The sequence below is a fragment of the Epinephelus fuscoguttatus genome, linkage group LG9, assembly GCF_011397635.1.
Source record: "Epinephelus fuscoguttatus linkage group LG9, E.fuscoguttatus.final_Chr_v1".
Classification (NCBI taxonomy): Eukaryota; Metazoa; Chordata; class Actinopteri; order Perciformes; family Serranidae; genus Epinephelus; species Epinephelus fuscoguttatus.
This window is the reverse complement of record NC_064760.1, coordinates 16836463-16852084: the sequence shown is the minus strand read 5'-3', so window position 1 is coordinate 16852084 and position 15622 is coordinate 16836463. Positions and strand designations below refer to the sequence as shown.

Sequence of the window (15622 nt, the reverse complement as noted above, 5' to 3'; positions counted from 1 at the left end):
CTGTGAGATATCTGATTGCACTGTTTAAACCTGCCTTTCATCCAGTGTTGCTACAGAAAACCCAATTATACAAGAGTTGCAAATGGACTTTTGATTTAACAGTACGTAATTTAATTGGCACATTAGAAGTGCCCTAAACATCCAGCTCTTGTTATCAGCGAACAGCGTTAACAGGGCTGCAGTCTTGAGCATATGCAGGAATGCATCGCAATGAAAGCAAATTATTCAGAAATGTGTAACTTAGTTTTAATTTAAACAAAATGCAGCATTGATTTTCATTTATTCATTCTATTATTTTGTGACAGCTCTGACATACAAATGAAGGCAACTCTGGAGAAAAGAGCAGCCTAAGATCTGTGTGCAAATGACTAGAAAAGTTGAAAATCCAGTTTTACAGACAAGTTTAATCATGTTTTCTCTTTCTCTTGTGTCTTCACAGACCCCAGCGAAGGCTTTCACTGCCAGGACGAGTGTCGCATCCTAGGCCACTCTGACCGCTGTTGGATGCCTCGTGTCCCCATCCCGGCGCGTGCCAAGTCACCCGAGCACGGCCGTAATGTCATCGCTTTGTCTATCGAGGCCACCACAGTGGACGTGCCCCACTACGAGGATGGCACCGCCAAGAGGACTTTTGCCACCTTCGGCAAGGATGGGCCTGAGGACGTGGAACGGGGAGAGTTAAAGGGAAAGCGGACTCAGGAGTCTCAGGTGTGTAGCCCCAAGGCCAATGGAGGGGCTGTCCGTGAAGCTGGCAACGGGCGCGAGGCAGCCAGCCCCATCACTTCCCCCGTGCACCTGAAGAGCCCAGTGTCCAAGCCGTCATCTGCCTACAACACTCTGAAATGCCGCGACGCAGAGCGAATCGCCAACCACAGCCTGCTGCGGCAGCCGGAGGGGAAGGACAGTGAGCCAGCTGTCAGGGAGATCAACACGCTTCTCCACGATGGCCGAGACAAGGAATCCCCCAGCAGCAAGCGCCTGAAGGACATTGTGCTTTAGCGAGCTTCTCATTGACACACACCGACATTCATGCACACATGCAGTGTAAAACTCACATATATGTACCCCGCAATAGCTGTGTGTACACAGAAGAACGTCAGGCTGTGGAAGTAGAGAGACACACCCATTTGCAGTATACGATATTGAAGAACCGGCTCGTGCTGAGGATGATGAACTGTAGTATGCTGCAGCTAGTTGTGTGCTCGAGCTGAGGTAGTGGATGTGGCTTTGTTGTAGTCGCAGTACTTTTTCCTTGTTTGCTTTTTGTTCAGTTTTCTTTCTATCGGTCTGCAACGAGTGGACAGGCAGGTTACTGTTGACTGCATGGACATGGCCAGTGGACCTCTCCAGCGCTTGCGCCAAAGCAGGACACTGCGTGTTTGGACACCTGAGGTGCCAATTCATTACGTACAGTTATGCCTTTTGAACTACTTTTGTATCACAAACTGATATTTGCCTTCTTTGGTTTTGCAGTTTGTTCTAGCTGCCAAAATCGCTCTTTGTTCCTTTGTATAGTGAGCTCCAATGTAATAAACGACATACACAGGATTCATCTTAAAAAATATTCTCAATTTACTCTTTCGACAGTTTTCAGTGCATTCAGGGGGAAGGGAAGCGAGCCCTCTCGGTCTCATTTGCCCCTTTCCCTGACTAATAAGAGAAACTTTCTCTGCGTATCCCTGAGGACATCCCAGTGTCATCAGACTGTGAGGTCTTTACAGTATTTATATTTTATCAAGGATGGAGCTAAATGAACTCTCGCTATCTGCCCAGCCGCTCTGAACACTGGAAGTGGGACAGACAGATCCTTGTGTTCAAATTGAGTTGTATGAAAAAAAAAAGACTTACTGCTTTTGAAATCTCCTGTGCCCAACCTTGATTGTAGCCAGTGGAGCACAAATTAGAACTTTGTGCTCTGGTCTTGTACTTTTTTTGACTTTTGACTATGGGGCTAGGATAGAAGGGATCGTCACTCATGTCTTGCTATGTGAAACTCTCTATAGGGTTTACTATTATCATTTTTAATAACCTGTTGTTATGTGACAATCCCTTTAATGTTTTGTTTCAAGAGAAAAAAACAAATAAACATTGGTGTTCAACTGAAGCTACAGTAGCGTTTGTTACACAAACACAAAAATAAAAAAAAACATATATGCCAAAATATATTTTATAAATAATTTAAAAATGTATAATGAGAATATTTAATGCTGTGTAGTTATTTTATGAGTAAGTTATACTTGAAATTAACTTGCTTTTGTTCATTTGTCCTTTGCTTTTTATATTGAATCTGATTTGTTTTTTTATTTTCAAAATGAACTTGGATTATTTTTTTGTTTACTGTGTGACCCCTGGCAACTGTTGCAGTCTACCTTGTTGTAAAGAGTTTCTTATTGGTCAGTTCTTGTGCCATCAAGTTTCTGTGTGGGCTACTAGAAAATGTAAAAAAGACAAAAAAAAAACAAACAAAAAAAGCGATATCAGCACCAACATTAGTGTGTCAGTTCAATGAGCTTAGAGTGAGATAGCAAAAGAAACCAAAAAAGATGCAAACAAAACCTTAAAAATTGCAGGATGTTGCTTAATCTTAGTATCTAAGGAGGAGAAAGAACGGCTCCCAGTGTTCTTCAAGCTGGTAACAGGATTCCACCTATAATGAGTCGCCTTTCCTATTGGGCCCAATTGAGTTTAAACAAGACTTTTTCAGCCTCAACTGAGGGCATTCGGACGCGCAGACTAGCTTTGCTCAGCACTGCTGTCATCCTGTGCCATCTGTGTTCAGTTGATCTCAAAGATAAAGTTGAGACCAGAGTGGTATAAACAGGGCTCTCCCCTCCTGCGAGCACCACACAACAGACTGGGTGGAATCATGTTTGAACGAACTAAGGTCTTGGAAGAACCGTGTTGCACATCAGCAATGTGGTTTTATGTTGCTTTGCAGTAAACTATGTACAATGTGGAAAAATATGAATGAAAATTGACAAATTGCATACAACAAACTAGGTCTTGTAGCTGAATGTTTTGCTGGTCTCACCTATGGCTTCTGGCAACATGAAAATCGGAATAATCACTGAATGTATACAGCAGCTTATAATTAAACTATTAAATGTTCTCTGCTTTGTTTCCTTGTCTTTACTCAACATGAGTCAACTTTAAAGTTCTGCTAATTTTTTTGGTGTGTGTGTAAACTATAATGACACTGGAGCTATTTCATTTTTCACTTTCTAAGTGTCGGGCTTCTGGGTGGGTGTTTCCCTTGGCAACGGTTGACTGAACTTGGATTATTTTTTCTGAGGGCCAGCACTGCTAGGAAACGTCAACTTCTATGGTGAGCTATTGACTGGAGCACTTTATAGCCCTGTTCAGCCTATAAAGATTTACAGTGTCTTTTCTCCTTTTGTCATTGAGCTAATACAGCATTGGTTATGCACCATAAGCAACTATCAGCATTTGTTAATAACCCTTATACTGTTAAGTTTGTTTTTTACTTTGAAAGTGAGAGTTAGCGAGCTAGGCTAAATTTTCCTGGGCCCAGACCTTTGAATTCGTCCATTCCACTGAGTTCGAGTTGACTGATTGTGGTCTTGTATTGTGACATGAAACAGTGTTTTCCTGGTTAAAATAAAAAACAACCAATGAGCACGATGGGGGGACTAATGTTTAACAAGTCAGCACTACAGGTGGGACTAACGCCATTGTCAAGCTGCTGTCAGGCTTTGTTTAGCAGTACGCTGGAACCAATGAGGATCAATAACAATGGTGAGCGAGATAGCATAGATAGAGGCCGCTATCAAGGCTATTCTTAGTTGACATGTCTTCTCAATATCTCCTGATGTCATTGTTTGTTTTGCTCCACTCTTAAAACCTAGGCTCACAGGTATGTTGGCATGACAACGCATCTGGGTCTAATCCATTTCATTGTGCCAGTGCACCACATGTAATGGCGAGGGCCGGGAAAGCTGTTTAAACGGAGTGTAATCTGTTACCCAGCAACAGCAACCACATAACTGTTAGCTAACTTAACAAACAATAACGACCTACAGGGCAAAAGCCATGGTAGTTTTGTTAGTTGACATGCATCACAATATGATTTTATGCAAGCCTGAATGACATTTATCAGTTCTCAGTCTTGTTAATCTCCCTTCAATCAGTCAATCAATTTTCCCTTGACTTGTTTGTGTTCGTATAGGCCATGTGGCCCTGGCGACGTAAACGGCGCTCTTGTTGCTGTAATTTAGTGGTAGATGTGGTATAGGTCTGCCTGCTACGATAACTGTCAAAGGGTCTGCAGACTCTGCCTACTCAGGCTTACACTGGCGTAGTAATGGTGTGGACCCACAGTGGTCTTAAAATGATGTTAGGTTCAGGTGAATATGTGGGTAACTCGTTAGGGAAAATCAAATCGCACTTCCCCACGGAAATCAGTTAGAGTGGACACAATGTCAGACTTAAGATGGAAATGGAGTGTAATGAGTTGACAACTATATCAGGCAAAGGCTAACCAGCGTCCACTGGGGAAAATGGGGGCTAGCTACCCAAGCTAATAACATTAAAAAATTAGTCACAACTTTGTTTTCATGTGATTTCAGCATGGTAAGTCATTGGCCACTCAGTGTTGTGCTTCTCCCCACATGATACAAAGGACAGGGCTAGCTAGCATTAGCTGTCTTTCTCCTGCTATTTTGCAGTAGGTATAACTGTAGCTGGAGGAGCTATATGTGACCCGCCCTCTGGCAACATGACTATTGTGGGCGAGTCAAGGAGAATAGGGGACTCATACCCCTATGCTCCTTGGCCTGGAAGCAGAAATCCCAACTAAATTGCTCGGTTAGCAGTTAGCTTGCTATGAAGTGCTACGTCAAAAGAGAGGTGGGTAAGGTTGGGGTAAGGGTAATGGGGAGGCTATAGCTCAGTAATTATGCTAATGCTAAGTTAGCGTGTAGCTAACATTAGCTACAAAGTATTACATTAACAGAGAGACCGTTAAGGATAAGATAACTTACAAAGTGAATCATGTCTTCATTTGAATTATAAAGTGGATTATTGCTCCATTTGTTTTCACTGATTCAGAGTGTAGCATTGTAGCTCGGTTCAGATAGCCTTTATGTTGGTGGGTTTGTCTTGTACTGGTGGTGGGTGTGGTTTGTAGGGGTGTGTCATATACACTACAATCAGAATGTGTCTGCAGCTGAACATGTCCCCTCTTTTGCTATTTTCAGTTTCTGTTAGGTAGTGTCGGCCTCTGGCTGGGTGTTTGCCTTGGCTGAACTTGGATTATTTTTCTCTGAGGGCCAACACTCCTGGGAGACAAGCCAACAACTACCACGGTGAGCTACAGCACTTCACAGACCTAGACAGCCTACAAACATTTACATGTTTTTCTCAGATAACCGAGCATTGGTTTGCAACGTTGGACATTTTGGTTCGTAACATTCAGCATATGTTAGGAACGACAGTACTTTGAAGTTTTTAGGCCTATTTCCATTTTAAAACTGGAAGATAGCAAGTTATGCTAACTACCTTCCATTAGGAAAATGGAAGCTTGTTAGCATAGTTACTATCTTTTTGTTTATGTCATTCATTTGTATATTTCAGTATGTTTATTCATTTGCAGCTCAGTGTTGTGTTGTCCCTCATTATAGGCTTACAAAGGACGGGGCTAGCTGGCTTTAGCTGTCTTTCTTCTGTCCTGGAGTGGTAATGGCAAATGACCAGACTGCCAAAGCTCAGACACCCAATTATAAGGGGATTCTTGGGTCCACAATGACTGACCTGACCTGACATGACTCTACCCAGGACATTTGTTCCAAAATTTAATCGGACCTGGTCATTTTTAAAAATATATACACAAAACATAACAGTCTGCCACATGTAATACACTCAGCACTTAATTTCTTGTCGTGTTTGTCCACAATTTGTAAGAAACAGGCCCAGACAGAAGAGGTGCAACTAGATCTGGCCCATTGAAATTCATTGTTTAACTTCTTTCACTCTTGTAATCTGATCCTAAGTCAGCCTAAGAATTCTCAGTAGGCGCTCCAGCCAGTGTGCTACAGAGTGATGTTCATTTACTGGAGGCCGATTTTTGGAGACTATGGCGGGGCAGGCCACTATGGTCTCATCAATGTATGGGAAACACTGACCAGTGCTTTTGCATTTTCTCTCATGATCATCGCTAATCACGGGCCCTCTTGGATCCACTTAGGTATTACATGTAATGATAAACAGACCCAGGACCTGTGAAAATAGAATGGGACCTAATCCACACCTAACTGAACATAATAAAACGTGTACCCAAACCCATACAGGTCTTGGGTCGAATCTCAGGTCCTAGGGTTCAGGTAGACCCATAAAGACCTCTAAGTCTGCACCAGGAAAAGTAGTTGCTGCCCTGGTAGCGAATAATGGGGATCCAAGGTAACGAATTAAATTAACAAATAATAAGTAGTCAAGTAGCCTCCGCAATCTAATCACGCCCCCAAATACCTAATATATGGACTCATGGAGTAAACTTTCTTAAGTATAGAAGTTAGGAAGTGCTAACAATGCCTGTACAGCCCATGGTTGTATAAACTATTGGAAATTAAGTCATTTGACAAACTTTTTTTTATTTGACTTTAATATGTGAGTTTGATATGCTTTGCAAGTATCTTTAATTAACTTGAATAATCTGTAAACCAGAGATGGAGGTGAGTTTGTGCTGTAACAGTATGCATCACGTTTTCCATTTCGAGCTAGATTTGGGTCTGCCATAACACATTTACAATCAGTAATATGATGTGAGAGTCTGAGAACTGTTGTTGAAAACAGCATGATAACACATGGAGTGATGTCTATTCTATTTGTCATGATAAAATGGAAATTAACAGTTTGAGTCGAGGCTGGCTCCAACTCTGCATTAATATTCCATGCATTCACTGTTGCTCTTTCCCATTATTTCCAAAGCAGACCTTTGGGAATGGTCCAACAAGTGGGGTGAGCGAGCGCTAGTGTCTATTTCTGATGGTAGTGCTCTTTTCATTTGCTAGAGTGGGTAACACATGCCATTTTTGAGACATCTAACATCTCCAAATGTCTCTGAAAACACTACAACACAGACGCTGATCAGGACCGTGTAGCCTGTCATTGAGACTCACATTGGGCTGGTGGTTAATGTGCTTTCACAGCCAACAGAATGATGTCATTACACCAGATCTCGCTTGAAATATTGATTTATTAGTTGACTTTGAGTGGAAGGGTCTAAAAGCTACGAAATAAGTTGAAAGGCAACACAGGCTCTGATTCTTCCTCTGCTAGTCTGCAATTTCTATGACATTTTCACTCAATAAAAGCTCCACTTTTCACCTCTCTCATCCATGGCAGATCTTGCTCTTGAGTAAGTTTGTATGGATTGATGAGGAGGCACAGAGAGGAGATGTCGAACAGGACACATTCCAGCGCTGTAGACAGAGAAAAGGGGAAACGAGCGAGGCGGCTGGGGGGTGGGTGGTGGGGCACAGCTGCCCTCTATGATAAGAAAAGGAGGTTGGCTTCATTTCTATAATTAATTTGCCATTCCCTCTATACCCTCTGGTGGAGCCAACATGAAAGCTGGTCTGAAAGCGCACTTGCTAACACATCCATTAGTCTATAAGGAGGATCTTGTTTCTTCCAGCTAAGTTCTCTTCTCATGGGCAATACCACTATTCTGCCCCTCTCATGTGAGCAACTCGCCCCCTTTCAGTCGTGTTGGGTCTCCATAACAAACTGAGCTGAAGGTGCCGCCTCTAACTGAAGGGCAAAACATGCATTTTTAAAGACTCGTAATCATTAACCTGAAAAAGTGACTTAGTAGCACAGTGTTGTTGTAATTCTTTCACACCTATAAGTTAAAAAAACTTCTGTATCAACAGTACACCCCCCCTCAGGTCAAAGCTTATTTGCAATGCAGCAACCGTATTTGTAAATCCCCAAAATGGTGCTTGTCCACGCATATTTAATTACTCCTGATTCATGGTGGTCATGGAGAATATTCTCCATTACAGGCGAGATTTATATCAAAGGTTACCAGGACACACATCCTATTAACATCCTATTAATGTTTCAATTATCATTTTGCAAAATGGCGAGAGGGGGAATCAGAGAACAATTAACATGATTTATTTCTGACGCAGACATGCACTGAGAAGGAGTGGGAGGAGGGCCCGCAGCCTCGCATTCCTTCAATACAAAACAGTTTGTCGGCAGTTCTTTAGAGTGAGACCCCCCCTCCCATGACCAACCCCCCAATCAGCCGCACTGATCTCTGTCACTCCAGTGACCTCATTCTATCAAAAGGGTTTGCAGCTGCTCCCGCCTCATTATGACCAACTCCTTTTCACTAACCTCTGGTGCAGGTTCACCGGGATATTAGATGACAGCCAACAACGTTTCTGATGCAGTGAAGTAACATAAAAGTCCTGCTGTTTTGCTGCGATCTTTGAACATCAGAAGTTGAACCATTAGAGGACGATAAAATAATGTGGTCTGTAGCTACAGAAAAACAGGCTGATTCAGTTTTATCTGTTATTTGATGTGGCTGGGAAGTCCGACGGCACCATATGAGATTGTTTATTTCAATGACTGCGCCCTCAAATACAGTATCTACACATAATGATTTTCTCTCCCTGGTTCACTGCAGTTTGCCAAATTCATTTTATTTCAAGCATGCAAATGAGACACTGACTCTGAGCACTTTAGGCTCACATCTCTTCTCTAATTTTCTTCTGCTGAAAAGCAGGTGAAGTGGTCAAGACTTCAGTGTCACAAGGTGCAGAAGCTCGGTCTAATATGAAGAAAAGTTTCTACTTTGACAGCTATTCTTTCTTTAACTCAGACTTTGAAATGTAAAACTACTGAGTCTATCTTCAAATGAATGTGCTATTAATATTTAGTGTCTTAGAAATTACATTTATGTGTCATTTAACTGCTTTCTTAATCACGTTGTTGTGGCAACATAATTGCTGCCTGGATTATGTTCAGAGATGTTCTAGAAAAACTACATCCCTGTACTGCGTAGGCTTTGGGGGAGGTGGTTGGGGAGGATGGCAGGCGTCCAAAGTTTAGGACTTTGACACCATGGGCAGATTATAAGACAATGGGCCCCTGGGTACACATAGGCAAAAGGCCCTATCACCTCTCCTACAAAGGAGCAAGACACACAGACGTGGTGTTTAGCTTCGTTTTTGTGTGTCTTTTGTTGTCATGCGTCTTTTTGTGGTTTTGTGTCTCTGTGGTAGATTTGTGTGTCTTTGTGATAGTTTTACATCTATTTATAATCATTTTCCAACCCTTTGAGGTAATGTCATGTCTCCTTGTGGTAGTTTTGAGTCTATTTGTAGTGAATTTTGTGACTCTGGGGTAATTTTGTATTTCGTTGTGGTAGTTTTGTGTCTATTCGTAGTTATTTTCTGATCCTTTGGGGTAATTTTGTGTCTCCTTGTGGTAGTTCTGTGTCTCCTTGTGGTGGTTTTGAGCCTATTTGTAGTCATTTTCCAATCCTTTGGGGTAATTTTGTGTCTTCTTGTGGTAGTTTTGACTCTATTTGTAGTCATTTTCTGATCCTTTGGGGTAATTTTGTGTCTCCATTGGTAATTTTGTGTCTCCTTGTGCTAGTTTTATATCTATTTGTAGTCATTTTCTGATCCTTTGGGGTAATTTTGTGTCTCCATTGGTAGTTGTGTGTCTATTTGTCGTCATTTTCTGACTCTGTAGGGTCCCAGATACATTCATTAGCAACATTTCCTCTTTATGTTGGTAGAAGATGTCATTTGCTCAGCATTATGTTCCCCTCATAATGTTTTTGCTGCTTCAAATTAGTTGTATGTACATGTAATTTCAGTGAGACAGGGCTGATATTTTTTACACTCTCCCTGGATGAGTTGCTAAACAGATAATGGTTTGTTCCACAGATCCACACCTTTAAGCAAAACGATTATCGTCACTGCTGGAGAGAAATGAAATGGGCCCAGAGCTGGGTCAAGCTCGCCCTGTATGTGTCCTCACACCACATCTGCCCAGCTCTCAGTCTGGGCCTGGACGGAGATTTGAGGCCCTCTGTGAATGCTGGCTTGCACTGCACTGTGGATGACAAGTTCAGACTGTGCCACTGTTGCACGTTTGCTGCAGTCACAGTCATTTGAAGGTGGCAAGCTCTAAGAATGAGATATTAGCTCAGAGACTGTGGTGTGAAGGCAGAGAAAGTTTGTAGAAATTATGAAGACTCTCAGGGACGTATATTTCCTGGCCAAAAGGCAAGGCTATCCAAACAAGAAGAATAACCTTTTGTTATAGCTTTATATTGTATTGAAGAGGTTAGTCTTTGTCACAGTGAGAAGTGGGCTGGTCATTGCTATCAGTAAGAAGACTGATTACCCTCTCCATCTCCCCACCACAACTAAATATCTAATAGGCCTGGCCAGTGGCCACTTGCTTTTGTGGTAGTCACAATGGAACTTTGATCGCCACTAAAATGACCAGCTCAAACAATAGTCTACATTCAGTGAACACTGAGCCCTCAGTGAGATGGGGAGCAGCCGCATTCCCCCAGCAAGCTTTAATTGGAAGTGATGCTAGACAGATCATATCATAACCATTAGTGATGCCCTGATAAGACTGACCTGGGAGCTGCTCTGTGAAGCTTCTTTGTCGGAGAAAGGTCCGATGAGCCCCAGGACCCCTCAGCCTGCCATCTCCAGACGCAATCACAGGCTGACCTCAGCCACCTCTCTCAGCCCTTAATGCCCAGGATGCTGGCTCTGGGGCTGTGGAACAGGGGCAGTTGACCTCCCCCTCTCTAGAGGATAAAAACACTGATAGCAGGGACTAGAAATTAAAGACGGTGGCCTTTGAAAGCCTCCATTATTGTCAGCCGGAGCACAGCAATGAATCTCACCAGCCCTCTCCATGGACATGCATTATCGGAGGGGTGATTATTTGACCTAAACTCCCTGCTTGGCAATGATTTATTTTACTCGGGCACAGGTATGTTTCCTGACCTTTCTGCCCTGTTGGAGGGCAGCAGAGTGACAGAAAACAGCAGGATTGTGCTGAACTTTGGTAGTATCAATGTTTCAAAACGTTTTTAGGAAACATTTCTTGAGTCCATCTCAAATCTGTATTTCTGACTCTGTGGAATGAAGCTTTTTACAGAATATACAGGGGACTAAAAAGATTGGATCAATTGTTCCACTGCTACGGTGAATTCAGAAAGATGGATTGCAGTCCAAAGTGAGACCAAAATGTGCTGCGAAAAGCTAAAACCAAAAGAGCACGTCACTTCAGATGTCATATTCTCATGGTTATTGAGGTATGCTCGCAGACAAGAGAGTAGATTTCAGAAACATGCAATATCTTCAAAACCTTTGCAGGAGTGAGAGGTCTTTGTTTTCTGAAGCGTTTCTGGTTGTTGTTCTGTTTCTTGTGATCTGTTGACATTAAACTTACATGTAGTTTGAAGAGTTTTTAGACAAAATTCAAACTGAGCCAAAGTGTTTTCCACCACAGCATCACCTTTTTTCTTTGCATCAGCGTGACTCATACTCTAACTCAATCCAACCAGCTGTATTGATCATCTACTATGCATTTGATGACATATTGATTTTAACTTCTTTGTTCCTCTGCTTCTATATAACATAATGTTTTTAAGCAAGCTGTAGCAGTTTACACGGTTCAGTGCTCGTTTCTTGGCCCTTGGTTTTCATGTGGAGTGCCGCGGGGAAATAATGCTTCCATTGTGAGCAGGTAAAGAAGAAGACAACAGTGAAAATAAGCGTCTTGGTAGGCAGGCCTGTATAGCTCAATACTCTGCAAGCACTGAGCTAATGGTGAATGAAGATGAGTGCTTTAGAGCCATCGCACGCCAGTTTTTGCACTGTGTCCGACACTGTTGGCTGTAGTTGGCCCTCATCAGCAGTCATTGGGCCAATGTAACATGTTGAATTGAACTGTCAGTGGAGGCAGTCAATGAGAGAGAGCTGTCTGACTGCCTAGTAAACCAGTGATTTCCCCCCATTCAGTGCCTTTTTTCCTTATTACTGCATCTGCCTTTTCTTTTCTTCCTCTGCAAGCAAAAGACCGCTGGCTGGCAACGCCATTTGTGACTATTAAGCTGACAGTTTAGCTGACAATGGTTTCTTGAGCACACTGATTAAATGATCAAAGTGGAGTAGTAGGTTAATTTGTTTAGTTAGTCTTCCCAATATGAGTTTTAAATTATGAATAGAGACTACTGAACAGACACTGTATTTTCTCACCCAGGAGCAGAAGGGTAAAGCAGTGGTTGGAGTGGAGGAGGCTGTGGCCAAAGGCATTATATTTTCAGGTTGTCCATCAGTCCTTCTGTTGCTCCCGTTCGTCCATCCATCTGTCCCAATTGTGAATGCAGTATCTCAAAAATGCTACGAGGGATCTTCTTCAAATTTGGCACAAACGTCCACTTGGACTCAACGATGTACTGCTTAGAATTTGGTGGTAAAAGGTTACTGTGACCTCACAGGGGTTGAAAAAAGATACACATTCCTTCTCTGTTCCAAAACCAAAATCAAACCCTGAAAAGTGTAGGGTTAGCTAGCTAGCTACTGAAGATATAGCCTACTGAATGTATACACATGCTGCTTTTGCTTTTTAATGATTATAACAGTGAAACAAAGACCGACCCTGCTGTACAGGAACCAGTGAAGGGAAGCAGGGAAACTTTGCTGATATTCAACCAGCTGTGTAGCATCACACTGTGCACAGATGCATGTTGTTTGACTTCCCCTGAAGATCCCTGCTCGTCTGGCAGTGGAGGTCCAGGTGCTGGCAGCAGCACAGGGGCGAAGCCAAACACTGCTCATCTGCACACACTGTGATGCTACACAGCTGGTTCAATATTCAGCAGTGATGTGGTGGGTCACTTTTACACTGTGATCTGTAGCCTATAGTTCGGCTTTAGCTTCTAACTATCTTTGTGTTTTTTAACCTGTTGTTGCTGCTGAGTCAGTTTGACATCCTGGATATATCCTTCAAACACAGACTGTAGACCCCTCTGTGGTGACACTAATCTTGGGTGTCCATCCAAAACATCTAAGATTTGTGTATTCAGGTTTAACCAAAACATACACTTAAAGAAGAATTTCACTGCTGGAAGGATGGTCTATTCACCAAACTGGGCTGTCTATGCAGTAGGAAGATGCAAATACTTTTGAAAATAGTGCTAAATTACCAAAGAAAACAGAGAGAAGGGGCTCTAACATTTGCTTTTGCTTCAGGAGATAGAAAACTTAACTACATTGATTCCACAGGAATCAATATCGCGGCTGGCTGGCAAAAAACAATCTTGAATCACAGTTAAATGGTAAGTTAAGATATGTTTCTGAAACATTTTAGGTGAGAAATAGACACAGTAACTGAATCTTGGTTCATATTTGATCAACACTGCTTAGTTTCACTGTTTGATCTCAGTGTTTTCAGCCTCTGTTCGCACAATACAGGAAACATGTGGCACCTACTTCTTGTTTACAAATGCTCATCTTACAGCCAAACAGTGCACTAAAACATGTTTGTGAAGACATTTTCGGGCAGAAATGGGCAGTGCAGTAACAGAATAGTGGTTTATTTGATCAGCACTGCTTTGTTTAACAGTCGTACACTAAAATGTCTGTGCTGTTGTTCAAAGAATCAGAGCTATCTGGACCTGCTAAGCATGGAACGTGCCTCCAACTTGCTCTTTGACAATGACACGAACACTCAAGGACACTGGGACATTGCACGGACATTAATGGAAAAAGATCAGCACTATACCAGTATGCTTTTGTAAAGTCGTCTATATTGTCCTGCAACCTATGTTTGTATGTATGTTGAGGGCGAGTGGTGTCTGGGTGTGTGTATGAGTGTGTCTGTCTGGGTGTGCTGTGTAGTGTGTGTGCATTGGTGAGAGGTATGGTTGGATATGTACATTGCAGTGCTATGCAGCAAACTTGTCATTCCTTTTGCCTTGTTTTATTATGATGTTGAAAAATCAATAAAAAAAAAAAAAAGGAAAAAAAAAAGAATCAGAGCGTTTTATTTCTACAGATACCTCTCTCAGTGGTAGCTTATCAGCTCTGAACTGTAGTAGGGAACATGCTGGCTTATTTGCATTAATTCAGCTTGGCTCATTATTAGCTAGAAGGAAGCTAGAAGGAAGGATAGCGAGATGTTCGGATGCCACAAAACAATAAACATGGCCTTCTCATGAGGTCTAACAGTAGCCCTGAGCTTATCTGGACACTTAATTCTACTGCTGTCTTCACTTGTTGCCGCCTGCGTCTTCACCGTGACACACCCGAGAGAGAGCTGCCTCCCCACCACAAACAACGAAGCACACGTCACACACTCACAGGTTAACCACAAGGCCACCGTCCTTACAGGGGAAAAGGATGAGCCGGTAACAACATGAAATAACGAACCATTAAGTTAATCACACATTCACTTTGCTTTGTGCTCTGCTTCTCCGGAAGTGTGGTGTCCTAAATTTCGGAATGGTCCAGCTTGTGCCAGAGTGCACTCCAGCACTCATAGTGAGTATTGCCTGACGCACCCTTTGTGTCCATGGTGGCGGGCATACAAAAATAGGGAAGTACAATCTGTAGTTTGAGCAACAGCCATAAAACCAGCGAAAGTTTGCTGCATAACGGGTGTGGCTTTGAGGTAGAGAGGGTCATCCATTAATCGGAAGATCGGCTGTTTGACTCCCGGCTCCTCCAGTCCGCATGTTGAAGTAACCTCAGGCAAGATACTGAACCCAAAATTGCTCCTGGTGGCTGCTCTATCAGTGTGTGAGTGTGTGTGAATGGTTGAGTAGCAGGTGGCACCATGTATGGTAGCCTCGGCCATCAGTGTGTGACTGTGTGTGTGTGAATGGGTGAATGTGACATGTATTGTCAAAGCGCTTTTAGTGGTCGGAAGACCAGAAAATCGCCATACAAGTGCAGTCCATTTGAGCTGCGAGGTCAGGAAGTAGGGAGATCTGGGCGCTGGTAAGATGGAGGGAAGTTTAACACAGTTCCTTTACACATACTACCTGCACTGTTATGATATAAAGCTGGTTGAAAGTTGGCAAAGTGTCCCTTTAATACCGTTTCATGAATTCCTTTAAAGTCAGACTCCATGTCTGCAGCTTGACTGGTTGGTGGAGGCCTACAGCTGTGAGGTGGTGATGCCAGTTTTCTCTAAAGACTGATCAGTTGCAACTGAGTCGACCATGAGGCGACAGAGAGTCCATCTCTGTCCACATTTGCTCTTTCAGGTCAGCTGTCAGGTGGATCACAGCTCCTAGTTAGATAATACTATGTCATGTTTAAGCAGCTCGGATGTGGTAGGTGGGGACAGCAACCGTCTGAACATAAATTTCAACTATGGTGGCTGTCAAGGTCTACCACAGAAAATGTCTGTGAATGAACAAACACAAATATAAGATATGGCTACATTTCTCAGCTTTTATTCCTTCCCACAACACAAGACACTTCAGCTACATAACGGAGAATAAAAATGTGTCTGTCAGTGATAAAAAAAAAAGCGTCATAAAACATATGGCAAAACAGTTATTGCTTTCTCTCCTGTGACCTTGCTTACCTGTTAAGAAAGA

At 42.6% G+C, this 15622-nt stretch overlaps 1 protein-coding gene across 4 annotated transcripts in view; it reads left to right on the top strand.

Moving 5' to 3' along the window:
* Positions 1-3091, top strand: part of pcdh19 (protocadherin 19) — a 69147-nt gene extending 66056 nt beyond the window's left edge. For all 4 annotated transcript variants that reach the window (XM_049585656.1, XM_049585654.1, XM_049585657.1 and 1 more), the window contains exon 5: positions 440-3091. In XM_049585656.1, the coding sequence (XP_049441613.1) occupies positions 440-999 (560 nt within the window). In that variant the 3' untranslated portion in view covers positions 1000-3091. The remainder of the gene's footprint in view (positions 1-439) is intronic.
* The last annotated feature ends 12531 nt before the right edge of the window (positions 3092-15622 follow it).